Source organism: Photinus pyralis, unplaced genomic scaffold, assembly GCF_008802855.1.
Source record: "Photinus pyralis isolate 1611_PpyrPB1 unplaced genomic scaffold, Ppyr1.3 Ppyr1.4_LG6, whole genome shotgun sequence".
NCBI classification, from domain to species: domain Eukaryota; kingdom Metazoa; phylum Arthropoda; class Insecta; order Coleoptera; family Lampyridae; genus Photinus; species Photinus pyralis.
The window spans coordinates 1312021-1336638 of NW_022170663.1; the positions used below are offsets into that span (position 1 = coordinate 1312021).

The 24618-nt window shown below is 36.1% G+C and overlaps 2 protein-coding genes across 11 annotated transcripts in view; both read left to right on the forward strand.

The window, feature by feature from the left end:
• LOC116173852 (ecdysone-induced protein 78C) overlaps positions 1-16728 on the forward strand; it is a 34207-nt gene extending 17479 nt beyond the window's left edge. For both annotated transcript variants that reach the window (XM_031491570.1, XM_031491569.1), the window contains 5 exons: positions 8880-9004; positions 12215-12356; positions 12415-12932; positions 12984-13163; positions 14605-16728. In XM_031491570.1, coding sequence (XP_031347430.1) covers positions 8880-9004; positions 12215-12356; positions 12415-12932; positions 12984-13163; positions 14605-14796 — 1157 coding nt within the window. In that variant the 3' untranslated portion in view covers positions 14797-16728. The remainder of the gene's footprint in view (positions 1-8879; positions 9005-12214; positions 12357-12414; positions 12933-12983; positions 13164-14604) is intronic.
• A 2830-nt stretch (positions 16729-19558) lies between these two features.
• LOC116175184 (tyrosine-protein kinase Abl) overlaps positions 19559-24618 on the forward strand; it is a 32284-nt gene continuing 27224 nt past the window's right edge. For 7 of the 9 annotated variants that reach the window (XR_004146261.1, XM_031493313.1, XM_031493310.1 and 4 more), the window contains exon 1: positions 19559-19972. Coding sequence is in view for 8 of the 9 variants with exons in the window: in XM_031493313.1 (XP_031349173.1) it covers positions 19846-19972 (127 nt within the window). In the remaining variant the exon portion in view is untranslated. The remainder of the gene's footprint in view (positions 19973-24618) is intronic. The other 2 variants (XM_031493306.1, XM_031493305.1) reach the window with 2 other exon arrangements.

A 24618-nucleotide genomic window follows, 5' to 3' on the forward strand; every position in this document is an offset into this window, starting at 1 on the left:
ATTTTAAGCACGTGAGATGTATTTACACAAAGTGCATCAATATTTAATTTAACAGTCATTGTCCTCGGTTGCGCCCATTATTAAAATGGCAAATTTGGGGGAAAAGTGCGTTGTTTGGGAAGGCTCACGTTGAGTTTTTCTTGGCACGTAGGAATATCTGTTCGTGTCTGTTCAAGGAAACGGATTTGAAAAATGGAAAATTATAACTAAAAGTATGAACAGATGCAGTATTTTTTTCTCTAAAAAACGTATTTAGACTTTTGCTCTAAAATAATTAGGGGATTACCTTAATTGTACTGGACTAATTGTGCAGAAATTCTGAAAAAAAGGCTTTAAGAAAATCAGGTTATATGTCTCTATTATAGTCATTAATTAATAATAATAATACATTTTTTTCATGCTACTACGCAAGAGTGCTTACATTTGTTATAAGATGAATAAGTAGAGATTACAAACAACTAGCAAAACAAATATTACACAAATTCCAATTAAAGATTACCAAAGCCATCGTAAATACATTCTATGGTGGAATAATAAGCCTTACTGATAAGGTGTCTTTATATTAAGAAAAATATGCATCAATAAGATTTGAAACTTCCTATTCTACCAATATAACATTTTAGTACCTATTCAGAATTAATAAAAAAAAAATTTTAAAAATAAAAAATTCTCCATGTTGCATTCTTCTATGAGTATCGTTTCATGGATTGACTATTGCGTTTGAAAGGGAGAAAGGGGCGATTATGTCCCTGAACTACATCACTTCTTAGAAAATTCACCAGTCTATCTTAATGGTAAAATATTCAAGTAGAAAAAGAGGATTTAGATACCTTTCATTTTTCTTGAAACAAAAGTTCCGCGTTACGTTCTTAGTAGACTATGGGAATTCGCGCACAAGGAATCAATGACCTATACAGTCAATGCACTTTCTTTACATTTGAAAAAGCAAATTTACCAACAATTGCTAATCACTCGACTAATTATTGTTCTTTATCTTGCAGGTAAGATCGTTGTGCAGATCTTCATTGGATGAGGTTATCGACAGTGGTAACGAAATGTATTTTTGCCATCAACGGAATCTATGAAAATACGATAAAGTGAGTAAAATGTAATCCCACAAGAGACGTACAACGACGACGGAACTTTTTGATGACGCTATTTACTTAAAGAAACAGGTTCTTCTCATCATCGCCTCCAGCAGAAGCGATTCCGAGCAGGCCAATGAACCATCTTCACCAAAAACATAGGCTTTAGGCTATTGGATAGCTCTCACAAACACTGTCAGGGAAGCATTATTATTATTATTAGCATTTCGTTAGACAATTTCTATTCATGGTCAACGTCGAACTTTAAATACTTATTTCTATCGCGTCTTTTCGCCAACTATTTTAAGACGACTATAAATACTACGGACTATTTTATGCAAATCATTTGTTTGTTTTGTATTATTAACAAATCTTCCAAACAATTTTTTTCGTTGTTGGAAAGAATCGCACCATAAAAGTAAAATTGTTGCGGTGGAAACAAGGAAGCGTAGTAACGTACTTTTGTTCGTGAATAATGTGAAATGGATGGTCGTCTGTAGTAATTACGGAACGTTTTTATAGGTAGCGCTTCATTTTTCACGCTGCATAAACGGACGGCAGCGGAATAAGTATTCGGAATTTTTAGAATCGACGGGAATAATTAAAAAACATAATCACGTCGCGAATACATTCCAATTTGAATGTACCGCGAATTCCAATAATTGCCGTTTACAGTTAATATCGTAAATTTCAATTAGTCAAAACGGAAAAATCGTTTTGAGAAATCGTTGCGAATTAAACCAAAATCTGATCGGGTAGTGCCGGATCATTGCCCTTTATTGCACGCACTAGAAAATAACGATCGCCGTTTCTTCGTTACATAACATAAATTATCCACTTCGCCTCTGATAATCTTTACAGGTGATTCGGCCTGGAAGTGAATGTATGGAAAAAGCAATTACGAGTCATCTAATTAGCAAAATGTTTAATTGCGATAATTTTACTTTACATTAAACACAGTGTCCTAGCAATCCAATTACAAGACTGTTTTCGTCAATGATACAAAGTCAAAATTTATTTTTTTCACTTACGGGATCAAAACCGCTAACAACAATGTCTTAACAACGAAACCGATAATATGAGGAAAATACTTAGTTTTATGAAAGACATAAATCTGCTTTTGAAAGTATGATAGTAATTACTTAAAGTGGTTAGTGGCTAATGACCTCAGTAGTCGATGCCCAAATGAAGAAAAAAAGTCTCTATTTTTTGGAATTATGCTCCCATATTTTGCCATATATAATATATAACACAGCTATACGCATATTTCCTGGAAGCATCAAGTATATTATTTATTAAAGTAAAGGTCTAAATTCATCGATGATGTCATAGGTCTGTCAAAAAATGTTCAATCTACTGTCACAAAACGGTTCTTTTTAGTGCATTTCCGTAAAAATAAAAAAATGCCCTATTGTGGTCACTTTGTCTCTCCGCCTGTCCGTCCGGTCGCGACTAGATCTTTGTCTTAAGAGCTATTGTTCTACTTTTTTTCGATATTTTGTTCGTTATGGCGCAGTGGCGTACGTAGAAATGTATTCTGGGGGGGGGGGGGGATTAAACAAGTTCGTGGCACATACAGTCACCCAGTGCGTACTAGAAGGGGGGGGGGGTAAGAAATAGAAATTGGGTTGCTGATGCTGGTAGTCATTTATCGATTTATTATTGCGTACAGGCGAAAAAGATTAGATTAGAACGGTATTTTATTTCTTACTGCTGACAGGCCCCTTTATTGCTTTTGCTTTAATTAGTCAACGAAAACTTTGAATAATAGGTATATTTATGGGCAAAAAAACCAATTTCGACAAAAAATTCAAAGGGCTGTAACTTTTGATCTAGTAGTCCGATCTTGGAACTGTTTGGAATTATGGATTCTACAGGCCACATTCTATAAGAAAATATTTTTTTCCGGTCGATCTGAGACAATTTTTTTTCTGGGCAAAAAAAAGGCAGTGTATAACCTTCCTTTTTTACCAAAAATCGACTACACCAAAATTTCTCGGGAAAACACTTTTTCTTATTAATTTTGGTGCGTAGAATCCAAAACAATTCGTACTTTTTCGATCAGACTTCTCAATCAAAAGTTATAGACTAGAAACCAATTTCGAAAGAAAATTCAAAGGGCTGTAACTTTTGAACTAGTAGCCCAATCTTGGAACTGTTTGAAATTATGGATTCTACAGGCCACATTCTATAAGAAAATTTTTTTTCCGGGTCGATCTGAGACAATTTTTTTTTCGAGGCTCAAAAAGAGGCAGTGTACTTATTAATTTGGGTGCGTAGAATCCAAAACGATTCGGACTTTTTCGATTAGACGTCTCAATGAAAAGTTATGGGCAAAAAAAATTCCTGTTTTTAAAATTAAAATTCTTATTTTCGTCATTTCGTGAAAGGCAGGACGCAGGTACCTCACCTCAGTAGCAGTACTAAGTACCTGATACCTATTTGTTATTTTGGACATCTATGTAGCGAATTGCCGATCGATGCCGAATAGCCAAATCGTTGACTGCCAACACTGATCACTCACTGAATAGTGAGTACTGAATACTACAGAATATTTAGATTTTAGTGACTTTAGACTTTAACCAAAACCAAAATTGCGCTCTATATATACCTATATATTATTGCCTTTATTTTAAAGTCGGCGGAGTGGATAGCGGAGTATTACCTAAATACCTAATAGCTATGATCATAACTCAATTCTTCTGGGGGGGATATATCCCCTTCATCCCCCCGTAAATACGCCTGCTAAAAACGGTTTCCTAATATAACAATTTACAATAAATGTTCGAATAAGTCACCATTAACTGCAAGACAGTAACCAAGTAGATAATAAAATCCATTTCGAACTGCTGCTAATTGATAACTGGATATCTTTTTATTTTAGAAAATTCCATGGCATCGCAGATTATTGAAAAAGATGGGGGTTTTATTTTTCCAATTTTCCGTCTGAATTATGCAAAAAATTGAAAACTAATACGGTTGATTGGCGTAAAATTTTTTTTTCCTACAAAAAACCTTAATACATTTTTGGTCAAAAATAATTTGGGGAGCCAATAATCGCATGTTATGAATTTTACATTGAAATCCCTATGATGCGTTACGCAAGTCACCACCCTGTATAAGTTAATCCTTTGTTGAAAAACGATAACGGTTTCCATTCTGATTCTACCTTTTATTGCAAAACAGCTCCAACAGCAAAATCAGAAGCGTCAACCATTAAACTTAAAGGTGCGCCAGGTAATTGGGTGGTTTAAACAGAGTAGCAAGAGCATGACCTAAGGCTTTCTTTAAGTTATCAAAGGCTAATTCAGCTTCCGCAGTAAAATGGTATTAAGGTTTTTCCTTTTAAATTTTGCCATTTCAACATATTATTGAGGGGATTTGCATCTTGGCAGCATTTAGGATGAATCTTCTATAAAAGTTCACCATCCCTAAAGATCTTCATGTACTTACCATACCATAATTGTGCACCTTTGCCGCTTATTAACGATCTTCGAGATAGTTGGTAATTTTGTATTGTCTGTTTGTCTGTTTGATTAGAAACGTCGGATCGCTATGAAAATTGGTACGCATGTTCTTAAGGATATAAGAAAGATCGGTATTGTTTTTCAACTGCGCGGACTAACGGGTCAAAAAGATGCAGCCCAAAAACAGACCAAACCTCCAATAGGGTTCTTTTATCATTCTTGTTACAATGAACATAAGAGTGAATAAGTGCAATAATGAGATTTTCAATTGTCGTAAGATTCGCCCTAAATGCTTCTCTCCGGGAAAGTCGCTCCCGGAATATCATCGCCCAAGAAAACACGTCCGCATTTGTCCTCGAAAAATTTATACCGAGAACAAATTCTAAGACTATCTATACAAATTATTGTATTCTGAAAAAAGGCGTTATTAAAAATTGATTTTTACCCGCAGTACTGAGATACTATAATGGATAATTTTCAGAGGGCGAATCTTGCGAAAACAAATATCCGGGTGCAAGTTTGCTTGATGGGGCCGAACATTCCGAAGGCCGCCGTTTTGGAGGCAAATCTTCAACGTGGTGACTATTGTGCACTCAAATCTTGTGGGGATGAATTTACCGCACACGTGAATTTAAACGTTTACGTTAAACAGACGTTATCTTCAATCTGCTACACTATTTCACAAAATTATTACTGACAAGCAACCAGCGTATTTATACAATAAAATCAGGTATAGGACAGGATATTCATAACTTGTATTGTATTGTATTGTAAATTTCTAACTTTTGATTCTTAAGCTTACACATATTCGTTCTTCAAACTTTACACTTGAAACTCTAACCAGAGGACTTTTAAACTAACTCGATACATACGGCGTCACCTTGAACTTCGACTTTATTTTTCAAACATCTGACTTCAAACTCCAAAAAATTAAAGTTAAAACTATGCAATTTAAATTTTATTTCAAATTTTGGCTCTCAATCCTCGATTCTTAAACCTTAAACTTTGGTTCAAGATTCTAAGCTTGAATTTAAATTCCGACAGTCACTCAGAACCCAGAACGGAACGAAAATCTTCGGGGTCATTCTAACATTTTTAATTATTACTTGACTTTATCCTATCAATCCCATGGATTCAAAGAGGTTAACAAATCTAAAAAGAGCCTTTAGAATTCCAAAATCTGAAGAACAGAAAAAAGGGGAAATACAGAGCGTGTGAATCGTGTGATATATTTGAAGTACTTGAACGAACTGAAGGTTCAGATGAATTCTAAACATTGGAAGAATTTTGAGAATCTGATCCAAAAAGTTTAAGGGATGACAAGATTTTTTTTTAACTGAGTGATTATTATGGTCGATTATACGTCGCATTATACCTAAGGCACAAATTGACACAACTCATAAGGGTGTAACATCTGTACTTCCTTTCAAATGTAAATAGTCATATCAGAACTTATGTAGACCTACGTTTTCCTGCTCCCGATGCTCTCATTAGCATGTACTGTTCGTTTGGTTATTTTCACCCATACGGGTACACCGCAACGGTATATTCCGTTCGTATGTCTAAAAGAGAAGGGGGTTAGAATCTTGCGCCGCATTGCACCTACAATGGTGCACATTTTCCTAAAAAGTGAAATTTTAGAACAGAATTGCTAAGAACATGCCTGGAAGCCTGAAACAGGAAAAAACGGGAAAATCGAAAGGAATTAAATTAGTTGATGGAAATTGATGTTTCAATTGAGAGACGAAACGTTTCTCTTTTTCTGCTCTTTTTCAACTTTTGTTCCATACGAGATTATGGGCGTAGGTACGTGAAACCGGTGCATCTGACGGCAATTATTTAAATTCAAAACACCCCCATAATTAAGTTTTGATTAAAAATTAAATTCTAACTTCATAAACAAAACAAAGAACACAGTATTCAATTTGCAAATCCCTCTCTAAGCAAATAAGTGCTTAGCGTCTAATTATTAAACTTAATAATGAGAGCATATAGCCTTATTTACTTATCGATTTGTTTAAAAGCGAAATAGGCGCACACCCCCGCCGACAGATAACCTCAAGAAAACCGGAGAAAGGCAAAGAGAAGAAATCTTTGTTATTAGAAAATCGCATTGCAAGGGGTAAACGACCTGAAAGAACGACTGAGCTTTAAATCTGCGAAAGGGAAAATGGCCGAAATTTAATCGAAATAAATAAAATCTACCTACGGGATCGATCAATTTTTTGCAGTCATAAATTAAGAACTCTATTTTTAATTCATTCACGAATAAATTCGAGGTCAATGCCACACACACACACACAACAAAAAAATGTGCTACCTACACTACATGGCGATGCACACGCGGGAATTATTTACAAAAAGTGGCTTTAAATCAATTCAAATGATTATTTTATGCAAAACAAAGCTTCACTTCTAATTGAGGATATTTGAAAAAAATTCTGGATGAAGATTTTTTTGTTTCATTTCCTGCAAAAATTATACTGCAGGTTTGCGTTTGTTTGGCTTCCGCTTTTATTTTGGCAAATCGTTGCGTAATTCATCTGCAATGTGTAATCATGTCGTTTCAAACTCCCACCTAAAAACCGAATTTTTTTTCCATTAACGCCAAAGGCGATTATGTATTATTCAGCAAATTTAGACGGTAAGCAACATCACCTTAAATCACACAAAGTTTGTACGTTTTATTTCAGCCTAGGTCTGAAGATGAGAAACATTGTTTCGAAATCGATAACCTATAGTAACAATGCCAATTACCATAAAAAATTGTGCTGGCAAATCTATTCGGCTCATACGCACAATTTTGGGTAATTTATAGGATGTAATTTTTAATTTTTTTATTATGATAACTAATGAAACATGGAAACAATGGTTTCTAACTGTAGATGCAATAAATACTTAGCTTTAGCTAATTCTTACAAAGAATTCATTCTAATTGCACAAACCAATTTATTTCGATGAGACCTAGAATACCATGAAGGGTAGAACATGTGTTAACCCCCCCCCCCCATTTTCTAAAATTTAACTTGGCACTACTAAAGGCACGCGTATGCAAAATCTGAGACCAATTGGTTGTCGTATGTAAAAGTTAAGCACGTTTCACTTTCAAAAACAGCATCTCAGGAAATAATTCGTGGGGGGCCCCCTTTTAGACAGCGAAATTGGATGGCTGTCTGCCACACCTTGAAGGTATAGGCTACCTACTGCAAAAAATTCCAGGACTCTAGGAAGTGGTCCGAATCCGAAACGGCAGAAGTGGGTCTGGACGGACGGACGGACAAAACGCAAACAATAGCACATTTTTTTATTCTTAAAAAATGCACTAAAAACTGTATTTTGTGTGAATGACTCGTTCGTAAGAAAGCAGCTTTGCGCGAACACATACGTACACAATTCACACGTGAAATATTGCTAAAATGTTAGTAGAATATTCAATACTGATAATGTAGGTACTAATAATGCTTATGGAGAAGATTACATTTCTTTTGGTCAATAGAGACAAAGAACTACAACTCGTTCTACGAGTATATACTGTCTGCGGATAAAGAATACCAATTTCCCTCGCATTACTTGGAGAAGAAATTCCTTTTTTAAATTAAAATTAAAATGACTCCAACCTCAAAATATAGCCTTGAACTTGAACGTGCCATTACTAAATAAATTACAAGATTTTGCATAATGACAACTATACTTACATACCTGCTTTTTAAAATACTATAACCACCTACCTAATTGTTTCAAAACACACGTGCTTTGTGGGAGGAAGTTATTATACTTTCCCTCTTATATGTATAGCTACCATGCCATAATGAAATGGTAATAAATTTATATAAACTCAAATTTATGTGAGGTGCGCCTACATTTTTCTTATTATTTAGGAACAGAAATAGCATTAACGAAGTAACTGGGGCTTCGTGTGCGCCGTCGTCTCCTTTTGCTTATCAAAATCCTTACGCCCCCGAGTTTCCTACATTTGGAAAGTCGGTTCTGGAATACATCTAGTACCTACCCCGCCCGAGATTTTTTACAAGATATTATTTGTGGTAGAAACTACGACGCGCCCTTGGAGCGCCACTTCACTAGACTAGGGGGTGTGCAAAAAATGCGATTTTAATGGCATTCACCGTATTCGGAAAGAAAAGCGGCAGCGTGTGCGCTTACTATTCAATATTCTCATATATAGACTTATTACGGTTAGTTTTCCTTATTCTCACCGCAAACCATTAAAAATGCGCTGTAACGGATCTTTAACAACTAGCTATCGCCCATTTAATCGCTCCCTTGTTTTTGACTGATCCGTAAAGTAAAGTCGCCTTTTTATTTGCAGAACAACATTATGTAGCAGCCGATTCCAATAGCACATCAACTACCAAGTCTTTCGTTCCTTGTAAAGTGTGTGGAGATAAGGCGTCTGGGTACCACTACGGCGTAACGTCCTGTGAAGGGTGTAAGGTTGGTTATATGGTTCATTTCTATTGATATAGTTATATCGTAATTTTTTCTGACGGAAACTACAATCACAAATAAAAAATAATTTAAAATTTACGTATCATCGGAGCCTCTTTCAGAGGACTGAATTTAATTCTTCGATTTTGGGTTAAATTTAATAAGGTTTCATTTAAATGTAGATATTATTATATTGTAACGTAAATTTAAGTACGGTGTTTATTTATAACAATTAATTAACAATCAATTTATGTCTGGAAATGAATTAATTTATCACAGTAAAATAGTTATTTATGTATTAAGGGCATAATAGTGATGTTTATATTCTCGAGGGCGACGAGTTAAAAAGCTCGAGGGCCTATGGCCCGAGAGCTTTTTAGTCGCCCGAGAGTATAAACATCAGTTTATGCCCGTGGTACATACACAATTTTATGTTTTACAAATAGTTTTCTTCGTCATAATTCGTTTACAAAATAATTCATTATATTTGATCGAGAATGCGTGGTTCAAATTTCTTAATGTGATTGAAACCATCCAAACGTCAAACGTAATTTTAAATAATTCAATTCATCGTGAATGAGGAAGAAGTTCCAGAAACTACACGAAATAAGGCCAATCTTGTGATTTAGTAGATATTGACAATTAATAATTAACGTTTCTAATTTTCAATGACCTGCAAATATTTGTTTGTTTTGTCATTAAGTATAAATGAGTTACTATGGTGATACTTAATGCCCTAGGGCATAAAGTGGTACTTTATGCCCGCGTATCACAGATATAAAATGTGCTATGATAGGTTAGTAAGACATAAATATGATTTATTATAACTTACATTTTATAACAAAATAACACAAGTGCATCGAAATAAGAAGTGACTGAAATACGTTACAATTTGCGTAAACCACAATATAATAATAATTGTTCTCGAACGATTCTGAAGGTTCTTTGGTGTTCTTGAGCTCTCAAGGTCCCTTCAGAAGATTCTAGTGCAAACACGTAACGTCTCTTACGTCACATCCGCCTTCGTTCCTTATCGCCCATGACTCATTCTTCGTGGCACCTCGATGTCTATCGAGATTCCTGGAATGCTCGCTACAATATGTTCAATGAAATAAAAGTATCAAAGTTCCAGAATCCAGATTCTTGTAGTCAAGGAGGTGCTTTGCGTAAATTCCCTAATTCTTGGATGTGGTCCCTTTAAAAGGATACGTACGTACGTAAAGGAAGTGTATGTAGTCTCTGTAGTTACGAGTATGTATCGACATGACTCATGAGACATTGAGACATCTTGTTAGTTGAGGAGGGTTGTAATTTCTCGCCAAAATATAATCAAAGATATCACACTACTGTAGAATTCAGTAGGTACCTCCGTGAAAATAGCAGAAAAACAGTCTCCAAAAATTGCGTAGGTATCTACATACCCGCGCGCGGAATTGCACAGCTATTTCATATGCTAACACGAATATTTAATCGGAAATTTAAATATTGTAATAATACACAGTGCTCTTTTCGCTATTCGCCCATTTATAAACCGAATTGCAAACTTTTTATTTATAAAAGTATTTAAATGAAATTTGATACATATGCACTTGGAATAATAGTATATTAAGATACAAGTGTATAATCAAGTCTTTAAAGCACGCGCAACGAGTTTAAGGGCACGACGCAAAGCGGAGTGCCTTTAACGTTGCAAGTGCTTTAAAGATCAATTATACACGTGTATCTTATAGTATTTTTTATTATACCTGCAGTATAATTTAAAAATAGGAAATACAATGAAGTCATATTGACGTTATACTCGAATACATGTCTAATTAAGTGGGCTGGGTGTTCGTAATTTCACGATTGCCATGGAAATGTCACTTGACGTTTGCTTATAAAAATCATCGTCTTTGTGAATTAAACGATTTCCGTTGAAAAAGATAATACACCGTCCATTAAATCGATTGTTGTAAAATCTAAACAAACGTTGGTAGGTGTAAAATCCAACTCCAGCAAAGCCTATTATAAAGAATATGAAAAGTTGTTTCCATGGATGAATAGGAAGTTACTTACGAATACAGTCTTAAATGCATCCATAATGCTAGCATATATGAAGGAAATGTCAAAGGTATTTACATCTTCTATATTTTGGTGCATTCATTCAAAACTTTAAAGCAATGCTGCGATTAAAAAGTGGAACAGATTTGGAAGCATACCCTAAATTACGCGCGTTTGTGAAAGCTTCAACCAAAGGATAGGTACAAAAGCCAAAGAAATGTTCTGCATTTACAGAAAGCGACCTAAGAGGATTTTTTATTTCATCCAGATGACAGTTTCAAAAGTCATACTTGAAGTATCGTTACTTAGCAACTTTAAAGCACGTGTGTTTTAAAGGCCCTTTTTCGCACGCATTTGAGTGTTTAAAACGGAGATTGTGATTCAGGTATAATAAAAAAGCAAATTTAACGCCAGTTTCAAAAATTGGTTTTGCGCATGCGCAGTGCCAACTTTTTATTTATGGAAGCATTTAAATGAAATTTGATACATGGGCGCTTGGAATAAAGGAAAATCTAACGCCAGTTTCAAAATCTAGGTTTGCGCATGCGCAGTGCCAACTTTCTTATTTATGAAAGCATTCAAATGAAATTCTTCTTATAAACTGAAATTGAAGTATAGCACGTCAAAAATCGATTGCACCTATGCAACGCTATCTTTCATATTTGTGGCCGGATTTTTACGATTTTAACAGAAGTTGCATCTTAAAAATCGGAAATGAATGCAAGTGGAAATGCGCTTTATGTAAATCGTTTACTATTACTTTTTTTAACTTGTTCTTTAATAGTTTGATGTATGAACGTCGCCCCTCGTTCTTCAAACATATTCCCTCGTAAAGTAAAACCCACAATAACATTAATTGGTAGGTACGTAAACTACTATACTTTTATGGATTGTGAAAACCGGCATAATTATAACTGAAACTTTTTTTCCTCATTTTGGGATAAATGCACTTTTGGTGCCTAGGTATGTGCAATCAGGCATATCTTATACAAGTAAAAAGTTGTAAGATATAAAATCTGTAGTTATTCAGCAATTTCGGCAGAAAGACGGTCGAATGCACCATATGATCAATCTCACATGTATTTGATTACGCGTTTGTATATTTGACCCACATAACATTTTCGAAATATATGTATATTACCATAATCAACTAATACTTACTCGTTATTTTTTCAGGGTTTCTTTCGTCGCAGTATACAGAAACAGATCGAGTATCGCTGCCTGCGGGACGGCAAATGTCTCGTAATTCGCCTGAATAGAAATCGATGTCAATACTGTCGTTTTAAAAAATGTTTAGCCGTCGGCATGTCTAGAGATTGTAAGTAAACCATTGTTTTCCATATCGAAAATGGTATTATGTTGCACTCGTATTCTAGCTGTAAGATACGGCCGCGTGCCGAAACGTTCCAGGGAACGCAGCACGGACGAAATTTCGCGGGTCACGACCACTGACGCCGATCAATCGGATAACGAGACGAAGCAGTTGGCCGTTTACGATATAATTTTAACCGTATCGCAAGCTCATCACGCAAATTGTGGATTTACGGAGGAGCATACAAGACATTTAGTAAGGAAATCCCTATCTGTGCCTCCGACGACTAGTCCGGACGATGGCGAGGTGGCAACCTCCACGGCGGACTCCCTGGAGCAACAAAAGTGCTGGTTATGGCAACAGTTCGCCGCGAACGTAACGCCCTGCGTGCAAAGGGTCGTGGAGTTTGCCAAACGAGTACCGGGATTTTGTGATCTGGGACAAGATGACCAATTGATATTAATTAAAGTAGGTTTCTTCGAAATATGGCTCAGTCACGTGGCTAGGCTAACGTCGAACACCTCCATGGTTTTCGATAATGGTATTACAGTTACTAGGCAACAGTTAGAGATTATGTACGATGTAAGTGCAATGGTTTCAATTTCGGTCTTGATTTAAATTGAATGCTTGCAGGTAGATTTTGTTGCTTCAATAATCCATTTTGCAAACACCTTTAACGCATTGGCTTTGAATGATACAGAATTAGGGCTTTTCTCTGCAGTCGTTTTGTTAACAGCCGATAGACCGGGAATAACGGACGTTAAAACAATTGAGCACCATCAAGATAAGCTTATAGAAGCTTTCAAAGTACAAGTAAGTGTAAAGTGAAATTATTTAATGTTGGATCCACTCTTTACAATAGTCACAAAGCAAAGACTAATCTGGATCTGTGTCACTTAAGTACCGTAGTCTAGGAGCTGGACGCCACCGCATTTGTACAAGCAGAGAAGGCTTCCCTTTGCAACCGTGGAGTAACTTGAAAAATTGCAAAATTGGGAGGGCTTTCAATCTATCTTCTATCTATCGCTGGAACCATATTAGTGCACATTTCTAAAAAGTGGTCATTTCTATAGGGCGGTATCATGTTCAGTGTATTTTCCATTCCTAACTCTTAGCACAGATAAAATACCCCTGTGCCCTTAGTTATAGCTCAGATAAAGGGTATTTTATCTGTGCCTAAGTTTATGTATCTGCCATCAAACACAAATTAATAGTATAAAATAAATGGATAAATTTGACGGCTGACAATAGGCAACTTACATACTCCGTTCTGTATGTACTGAGTAATCCTTAAGACTCAATTTTTATCAAAACTAAGCAAAACTAAGTGATGTTGTAAATTATATTCAATGGGATGGTGATAAGACAATGATTTTCACATTTTTTCTCGCCAAAAGATATGGCCCAACATTTTTGAATCACTTCAAAAATGGTTCTATGTGTTTTTTTTTAGTATTCGCTACATTTTTATTAACAATTATTTTTTCGAGAACATACTCGTATATGTATTAATATGAAGTTATTTGCGGAAAACTGTCTGAAAATGTGACTTTCACTCGAGAATATGTGAAACCCGAACATATTTTTCACTCCCGAGAAGAGGTGGCAACCCACCCCCAGGGTAACAGCAACCTCTGGGTCAGTAGAACCTAAATCCAAATTTATATAAAAATCGGTGCTGTTCGGCAAAATCAGAATTTTTTCGCATCCCTTCTCTATGATTGATATTAGAGAAATTTTTGCATAACCAAAAAGGGTATACTCAGAAATCTAAGTAACGCCGTTGGTTACAACAGCAAAATGGTGTGTGCTCTTTGGAGATTCTTGCTTAAATAGCGCATAGAGTAACATACATTATGATACTCTGTGATAGCGCTTAGTGAAACAGAGTTCTCGAAAAACTGATGTTCCTAGTCCTAGAGGTGGCGTGGATTGTAAATGCGCTGACATCAATTCTTTTGTCTATGAGACATCTTGGAAATAACGGTTTCGAGTCAGAATGCGGACACTTTACTGTGCAATTTCTTTTCATGGTACCTTTTTGATAATGCAAACAAAAAAGTTGTGGATTCTATATCAATTTGATTTATTGGTGTAGATAGCTATTTTTGAATGTGTAGTAATAAAGCCGAATAAAATAAACACCTTTTCGTGTATCCAATTTACCAAAACTGTATTGAGTGGTTACCAAAATATTATAGTTTACCCAGCGCTCCAATGAAAACCTGCCACAATAATTTCATATATTTTTCAGGTGGGGCGCAATCACGGAAGCGAACCGCAAATATTTTCGAATCTGTTAATAAAACTGCCCGAATTAAGAAATTTGGGCACCAAGCACACATCACACTTAGACTGGTTTCGAGTAAATTGGACGAAATTGACATTACCACCATTGTTCGCCGAAATATTTGACATTCCTAAATGCGAAGACGATCTTCAGTGACCTGACAGCGTTGAACTCACATAGTCTTTAAAGCGTTGAAATTTTGAAAATTGATTAGCTTTGCAATTTTTTTATATTCCTAATAAGTACATGTAAATGTGTTGGTCAGAAATCGTGTATTTGCATGCCTGCTCTTGCTCAAACGTCGCATATACTGGTCTGTAGAAATTAAGATCCATTCCATTAATGAAAAAGTGGTGTTGAAAAATTCCAGAGATTTTATTTTTTAAAATTTTATGAGAGTAAAGACTCGCTTATTTTTACACCAGCACTTCATTTTCGTTTCAGTTTATTAAAAGACGGTGTCTTGGCCTCAAACTATTACAGTATATTCAAAGATATTGACGCCAATGCACTATCAAAAATTGCTAATATGTGTAGAAGTGCAATTCTCAGCAAAAGCACTGCCATGCTTTCAGAGAAAAAGCTAGAATTGACTGCCAAGCTTTTGATCTCAAAATGTAATCTCTACGTTTAGATGTCGTTCTAATCTCACTCGACAAGAGGGCTAAGGTAAAACATCTAGGAATTTTTTTATACACTACTTTGTGTAAATACTCGTAAATGGAAAGTATGACAGGGTCATTAAAGTTTTGTTTTGCAGTTTGTATGCGGCAAAATTACTTTTTGACAACCACGTTTTAGTGTATCTTGTATGATTAGGCAAAGTCAGTGCACTGATAATTTTGGGGGAAGAATTTTTTGCCTAACAATTAATTATTTTCTCAAGTGAAGGCAATGAGTTGTCGAAAATTGTTCGAATTAAAACTGCACACATATATCGACAATGTCGTTAAACATATCAATGTTACTTAATAATTTTGTGACTAGTTATTAAACTGTAAATAATGTATTATGTTGTAGGTAAGAGTTTACTTTATTTTTGGTGGAAAATCGCAAATTGTAGCTGAAATGAGTTTCGTCGAAAATTTTTGATGTTAACGGTATTATCTATTGTTAATAAAAATGATGTTTCCGATTTGAGAATTAGGCACCATAACAGTATTAAAAAAGACACTTCACTGCACACTGCGATATTTTCACTATGAATAATAGCGTACACTACAATTGGTGTTGTTGGCTTTGTGGAGCTGTAGATTTTAAGGGTAATCTAAAGCTAAACAACAATTGATAGTCATCCGTTGTGCTTTTCAAACTGAACAATCATATCTTTCTAAAGCACTCGCCCTAGCCTGTTAAAACAGGCGGAATAGTTTATATATCTCTTAGAGTACAAAATGATTCTTATAGAATGCTAATATTATTACTTATTGATAGTTATCGCTTCTATTTTTAGAGAATTAAATTCTCCATAAATTTTTTAACTTTTTAGAACAACATATCTATAATTTTTTTTTAAGTATTTAATACTACATAAATGCAGTTTTATTCTGGGTAGTTATACATATCTTTATATTTTTAATGTGACTGAGGACGAAAGGCAGTTCATACTTAATAATAATACGTGGTTAGTGATTACAATGTATGTATATAGTGGTGAGGCTAATGGTATAAGTTAATAACCTATAGATTACGCAATTCTGTGAAAAGTTAACATGACAATTGAGAAAAGACATTTTGATGTACCTAATTTTCATACTTACCTAATCTGTAATTGTAAATAGTCGTACCTACTTTTTATATTGTTAGAATATTAATTATTTATGAATGTTTAATCAATTTCCACTGCCTTATCCATTTCATCATGCCATTGACTATATATTTATTTGCAAGTACATACGCTTGTACGACTTCTAACGAAGTACATAGGTACTTTTTTTGTGTCGTCACGTAATACTGCCTCCAGTGACGGTATTATTTGTTATTTTTCTTTTATTTTCTGAGGCTTCATTTTTTAAATCTATATCTATAGGTAAATGTTAAAATCGTTGTTATTACTCTTGTTTATTCTATTAAATTTTATATAAGGTATTGTTTATATGACTAAATTTTACATTTTTTTTTAATCTTAAGATAGGTTTTCATATCATATTTTATTCTATTTTGATATGTAAAAACATGGTAGTAATTTTGTTATGAAAATATTGTTTAATTTTCAATATAAAACTGGAATTTTCCCGATTTTCGATACTATAAATCAGGTAAGTATTGAGAGATATTGTGCGAATTGTTGGATTTGATCAAGAGTAATAATCACATTATGTACGTCAAACAAAGAGCTTCTAAAAGAAAGTTGGAATATCGAGAAAAGATAGGAATATTCCAAAACGGCGGTTCTAGAATGAGATACCTAATTACCTTTTTAGTTCATTGAGATTTCCCCAGGGTCTTAAATGGCGCCACCGTCGCTTTTTAGTTCATCGAGATTTCCCCAGGGTCTTAAATGGCGTCACCGTCGCTTTTTAGTTCATCGAGATTGTACTTGTAAACTGACTGTGTGGTACCATAGCAAACAATGCAAACCAACACTACATAGAATCGGAGGTTTTGGATGGTCCATGGAAAATAATATTTGGATTTCATTTTACTGGAAGCAGTCCGAAGCAAATAAACGAACTACCAATGATTAAAAAAAATTTCCCAAAGAGTGAACTTTATGTTGCACAATTATTGATTAATCGACTTTCATATTGTTTTCTGCTAAGGCAATGCTTTTAATATAATATGCAGATCAGCTGCGCTTACCATTTGGCATTATAGTTTTTGGTATGATATCGTTCCAGTACAGGTGACAAGCCGGCTGTCCAGTCGGCGCCGATAGCAGCCAAACAAGTGCGCTGCTACGCCGACCGCGGACGCGCACGAGGTGCATATATCATTTACTCGAAAATGGTAAGACCTATCACTAAAATTCTTTCACCAAAAACTTTTGGTGACTATCAGCTACCATTTGTACGACATGTATAGAGATTCCTCAAATAATAAAAAAGTTTCTCGCAGAGTGAAGTTTACGCTTCTCAATAATCGATTTATCGACTTTGATGACAGTTATAATATTGTAGTTATATCATGTTTTCGACGTAATAGGCATAGTTAGAAGCGCTTACTATTTGGCAACATAGAACTGAAACAATTATAACAATATCTCGTGTGAGAGCCGAGATATCCCGGTGTAAATCTCTAAAAACATAAATTTTTATTCAGGCACTTTTGAGTGGTTTTTTGACTATAAAAAATGTGATGACCACCGGAGAATGTCGTAAAACACCATTTCGGATGCAGAATTACAATATCTACATACTCTACTAGGTCTGATCTTGTTATACCTCAAAAAAATTTTTTTCACATATTTGGCCCGATTTCGCTCCATTAATGCGATTTTTCGTTAAAAAAAGTCGGATAATTTCATCACTATGTAAAAAAGAATTTATTAATACTTGCGAAGCGTGAAACTGATCAATATTTTCCAATTGACTTATTTCCGCTTAGTAAATTTAATTTCTTTGGTATTTTTGACAATAACACCACGTAAGGGTTATCCTCGTGTGAAATCGAAGACTTCAGCGCATTTTTGTGTGACAGATCTTAAGGGTACATTGTCCCCATTCAAATTATATTACATCTTTTAATCATATTCATACTCATCGTTTGTACGTAATATGGTACTGGGACCGAGACAGGGATGTTAGACAGAGACGCAGAGGTCTATGAGCGCATGGTTTCCCATCGCCGCATCGCACATGTCATCCTAATTCATGATCCCCATTCTTCCAGAAAATTGGCCCTGGGCCCAATACAAAAAATTAAAACCCGCCGATACATGTATAGAGATTCCTCAAATAATAATAATTCGCTCCACTATCACCCTCGGAGCACTTTACAGTTTAAGGATTCTCATTCCCATTCTCCATGTCCATTTCTCCCACGCGTAGGTGGTGAGTGTCTCCCACGTGTAGGTGGTGAGTGTATAATTGTGCAGGCCATCGAGCTGGTCGTGCTTAGGTAAACCCCTCGCAGATATCCGGATATATTATTCCTAGGCTTTAAGTGCATTATGTGCATGTGCCTATGACGCGGTCCCGCGGGTAGCTCCCGTCGATTATACCGCTGAGTGATCTACTCGCTCGAGTAGTTCATGGTGTCGACCCAATACGAAAAATAAAGGCCTCATTGTTAACAAAAACAGTTCGGGGGTGAGCTTGACCTGGATGTCGTTCCCACGTAGGGCAATGAGTGACAGATCGACGTTACTGATCTATTGGCCGAGGGTCCTGATCAGAGGACCGAGGCGGGATGTGTATCCTAAATAATACACGCGCGCGGCGTAACCCTTTCCCAAATAGGTATGAGCTCCATCTTATAACCCTTCAGGAAGCCATCTCCATCGACGCATTCAACCCCAATCGCTAACCGGAGTGTTCGGAGATCCAGGAGAGCTTAGTGCCAGCTGAATTTGTCCAGTTGTTATTTTCGTAAAAAGGGTTAGTGGTCCATAGGCCCCACTACATAAAATATAATGCAGCTTAATGCTGGATATGTGATTAGCTTTAATTCAAGATGCACATTCATGAGTAGAAAACGGTTCCGCTTTCTCTTTAACGTAGGGAGGATTGTTTACCCTAAAAAAATATACTTGTCGACTACCTACTTACAAACGGACAAATTTATCATTGTGATGGTCAATAGCGCGTTGACGCGTTTAAAACAAATTTAATTTTAAGCGCGCTTGCGGTTGCGCAGTACCGAGGGAGTCACCGTGCAACACATCTGCAAGATACGTTTTGGCGCCATCTGTGGCCAAGTTGAACAAGCACGAATCGACAGTACATCAAAAAAGAAAAATCCCAAAGGTAAAGGACAGATAGAAATATGGCATCCGTCGACCGTACTTCGTTCCATCACTCGTGAAAAACGTAAGTGGAATAATTTGTTAATCGATTATAAAATAAATGTAACGTGCCGTTAAGTGGGAATAGTTTTTGTTTAGTGCGAGTGTCGAATGAATAAAATAAAAATGGTGTAGTGGTGCGTGCGGACCTAGAGAAATCCACCCTATTTTGGTGTGGTGCGCTAGAAGTAAGTGTATTTATTATTGTCACTGGAGAATCGTCGACAATCTGGAAGACTGAAGGGAATGTGTTTTAAGTCATGGGAGCCCAGAATACCAAGGAAAGAACCGCTTCTGTTGGAACACATTCTGGGAGAACGACAAGAAATAGATCGAGAGTACCTAAAGATGGGCGACAGACTTCGAATATTTTTACGGAGCACAGCGGTATGATTCATTCAAATTTTTTACACGATTTTTTTCTAATTCTATCATTTTTTCCGAGAAGCTAGCTTGACCTCCACTAGCGTTATAAACAATTGATAGGCTATCGAATGGGCAGGCGTTGTTTCACTTGCCTTTCTTTTCTTGTGCGTAAATTATGTAAATCTCCACGTTCGTTCACAATTAATAGGTAGGTAATAAATAAATTGCACAACAACGTTTTATGAGATAAGGGGCGCGTTTGACAGGTTGCGCTCGTCTTCCTGTCAAACGCGATCGGGTGACCCCTTGCAATGTTGTGTCTGTTCGAATGCAACCGTCATCACCTTTTTTCCACTCATTCATTTCCCATATTTTTAGTTAGAGCGGTTTGTCAAACAACGAAAGGAATGCGCCGAGAAAATCAATATTTACCGGTAAACGCGTGTTGACTGATTAACCACTTCGCCTTGCAAAGTAAACTTTATTACAATAACCGCAACTTTGTCTCATATAAACATATGAGTCACCAGCTGCTGGACCGAACTGGACCTTTTAAGTTCGCATTCTTACTTTCAAATTCAGCCAAGCTTACGAATATCTAAACGTACGAAATTACCGCAGGGAATTTCCCCTCAGTGTCTTTATTTTCGGTCCAGGAAGTCTCTTGTTGTATACGTTGTGGTTTACAGGAATTCGATGTGTAAAAATAAATCACCATAACAAACGGCCATTTTGATTCATTACCTCGTGAATGAATCAAATTATAATGTCGGCATAAAACGTAATCACATTACCTTACCCAATTTACTTCATTAATTAATTAACGTTGCGGATGACACGACAGGAAATAGATTCACTTTACACGATTTACATGTCTACTAAACACGCTAAACACAGCGGTTGATCTGAAACTTCGTACCTACCAGCTCTACATGTGAAATTTGCGAGGAAATTTGTATTTTCTCTGTGTTCGCATAATAACGGGCGATCAAAAATGAGTTGCTGTCGAGTCTCCTTTGAAAGTTCAGGTTAAGTACGATTTTCCATGTAAACAAAAATTCCAAAGGCGACTCGACAGCAACTCATTTTTGATCGCATGGTATAAGATAATTGGCAACTTTGCAAATATTCAAAAAGAGGGATTTTGTGAAATTTGAAAATACGCAGTCCAAGAAACCCACAATTGGTGGATGTATGCAGCTATCACCTTTGCCAAGGCACTACTCGCATGAGTGGGAAGACAACAATTCACTGGAAATGCCGAAATTGGCTTGATGTCAAATAAACGCCTGCTTAATTTTATAGTGTTTGGGTCTCGGTTTAGGTGTAACAAAAAAATTTTAGGGCAACACAATTAAGAAGTGCTTTTTTGTGTTTTTAGAACCTAGTTTAGAGTAGAACGATTTAAAAAGAAAACAACTCAAATTTGTTTCTGAAATTTAACTTGCCACACATCATTTTACGTCTGATTCGATCTCGGATTCGATCGAGGTCCAGTGGTAACTCCACCCAATTGAAAATTGTTTTACAAGTAACAGAACGATAGATGTTGTTAATTAGTCTCATTCTCGTCCCAGTATAATGATTGCTTGGGGTTGTTAAATAAATAAAGCTTTTTATTCTTCCTCCTTTATACAAGTTATATATTTGAATGACAGGCAATTTCATTCGATTTCATTAGGTGGTTTTCTGAACAGGGTGGTTCAAATTCGTAGCTCACCAAAGAAAGAGATCTCTGCAACGGTGGTGAAACCTCGGGTAAACCGCTGGTTTAAAACGTGTACACTTACTCATACATATTGTTGAATTACCATAAAGTATTACCCACTATTACTCGGTATTACCGTTGACTGATAAATCCTAATTATCAGTCAACAGTATTACTCAAGTATTACTCGGAATGACTCAACTGTTACTCTGTATTACACAACTATTGCTGTATTACATTGGCGAGTGTTAATAATAATAATAATAATTTAGGTATTTCCTTACGACAATTACAAAATGTATAGGAACAAGTCAAACTTACACACAGAATAGACTAACTAACATATAACATGATCTTTTCGAGTTGAGCTGTGAGCGGTGGGCGTTGTGCGATGGAGCGGTGGCATGTGTACATTAATGAGCGTCGACATCGCAAAATTACAGTGTTAATCATGCCTCCTTTAAGGGCAGTTCGTTTGTATTGGTATTTGGAAAAATCAATATTATTAAGGGCAATACTTTTGAACAAACGGAGAAAAAGAATTGGAATTCACAGTCGCAGGCGCACGGGACACGGTCAACTCGCCAAGGGCGACTCGCCACCGAACCACTCGCCACCGACCGACTAGCCAACGGGACAACTCGCCACCGCGACAACTCGCCAACGGACGACTCGCCACTGCGACAACTCGCCAACGAAATATTTTTCCCTGTTTAATGTGTCATACAAAAGCATCCCACAAATGCAATAGTCAATTTCCCTAATTTTGTAAAAAAAAGTTTATCGAAAAATTGTAGTCAATATTTGAATGAAGATCCAACCGCCTATACCTGTTTCTATTACTGTATTTTGATATACTTAACGACATCTTCTGCAAATTATTATTTGAACAGAAAATTTGACAATTAGCACATTAAACTTAATTCCAATCAATGCCAAGTAATGCCATTAAATGCCAAATAATGCCAACAAACTATGCAAACGATTCAAACTAGAAACTATTGAGTTCATGTTCACTTATAGAAAACTTAATTCGGATTGGTCTTTTTCTAATTCTAATTTTGCGGGTAAAGGCATTGTTTAAATACTATAATGGTAAAGGGTAGATAACGCGGGAGGTTAATCCCGAGGTTAATCCTGGACAGCCGTCGAGCCAGCCGTATAAAGAACGGTTGCGGTGGTACTACGCCTAGGGGTTAGTTGCAAATTCTCAAGAATTCCCTAAACATCGCCGATTCCATAGTTTGAAAAGTAAGATTAGAAATGATTCGCAGTGTGCGGAAGTAAGCGCGTCACACATTTATTTAAAAACAAGTTGTAAATCAGCATATGCATGATTAAAGCGCATTTTTGGTAATGCAGGTCAGTATTTTATTAGCGAAGTTTAAAATTATCGATCTCACGAGTAATTTTGGCTGCGTTAAATAATTAATTTTATTTAATTTCAATTGACGGTACGTCTTCATTTTGTAAAACAAATCACAAAGTAAATAATAAGTTTTTATACTGGTAGCGCTATCTAACGGTAAAATTATAGCACCTCCGAAACCCATATCGAAATTATTTTCTTCAATTATGGATCTCACAAGTAATCTAACTCAAAATAGACTAGTGCCTGCACATCTACACTTTAGCAGAAAGCTTTTAGTGAAAATTTGAAGTCTCTAGCTATTGTAGTTGTGGAGATCTAACGCGGACAGCCGGCCTGCCAGCAATGACGAATATAATAGCGTATTTTTTTCAAAAATGCGCTAAAAATCACGTCCTTCACGCTTACAAAACGACACAGTATGCATCCTTTTTTATGCCTCGTTATAGTTACACACAATTTACTTCTACTCGAGTTCTACTCATTTGAATTCCAAGATCATTTACTCAGTTTTATCCCCGTTTTTATCTGTTCTAAAACGTACACCATGTTTAAATTCGAGCGAGAATTCGAGTTTAAATTACTGTAAGGGGTACTGATTGTAACCACGTTAACGCAACAATTTCCTCCCTCCCCATAAATTAACAAATACAATAATTTATTACATTACAGACAATCGAAGTGTACTAAAATTCCCATAATTACAAACTTTCTACAAGAGAAAAGGTCGTATCAATCGATTTGAAACACCATCATTAAAGCGCACTTTTACTTCATTTAAAAAGGGAGTGGAATTTCATAGATTCGTTAGCCGAAAGTTGGCAGACGAGCGAGGAAGATTAGAAACCCGATCGGTTCAAGGGTGAGTAAACTGGGAGCAGGGATTTGTGAATGAACACCCCCAACCCCGGTCGTCATTAACTTAACGCAGACTGCGGACATCATTCAAATCGCTTCCATAAGCTAATCGAGAGCATCATGACACAGATGGTTAACATTTCTCGAAGCCAAAGTAGCGCCGATACGCCCACCTCGAGACCCACCTCAACATCCTTCCATTTCTCGTAAATTAAGGACAGACAAGTTACAGAAACTCGCAAAAGAGGATTCGTTACCGTTGTAAAACGGCGGAAAAAATTCTCTCGTCTTTCTCCATCGGGATTCTGATCAGAGGCGACTTCGCCGCCTTACGCGTCCATTAGCTTGTGTTCCATTATTTGTAAACGTAAAGGTATAATATTTAGGAAATAAACGAGTTGGATTTATATTCAAAACTCAGAAGTGCATAACGAAGAATACGTACGATAGTATCGATGTAGATTTAGAAGTCATAAATTAAATGGGAAGGGAGTACGTATTGTAATTGCCTTACTCTCGGCTAGGTAATTCCTGACCTACCTACCGTTACACGAAATTTCATCATTTGTAGGACAGTATGGGACAGATAGAGATTTTTCGTTTATATTGTCGAGCCGGATTCTCCACCATCGACCCTTTTTGCTCCAGTGAAACTCTGGTTTTGGACTATAAAATTCAACAAAAAACGCCTTTTCGAGAAATTCAATGGTGAATAGGTATCATCGTAGATTG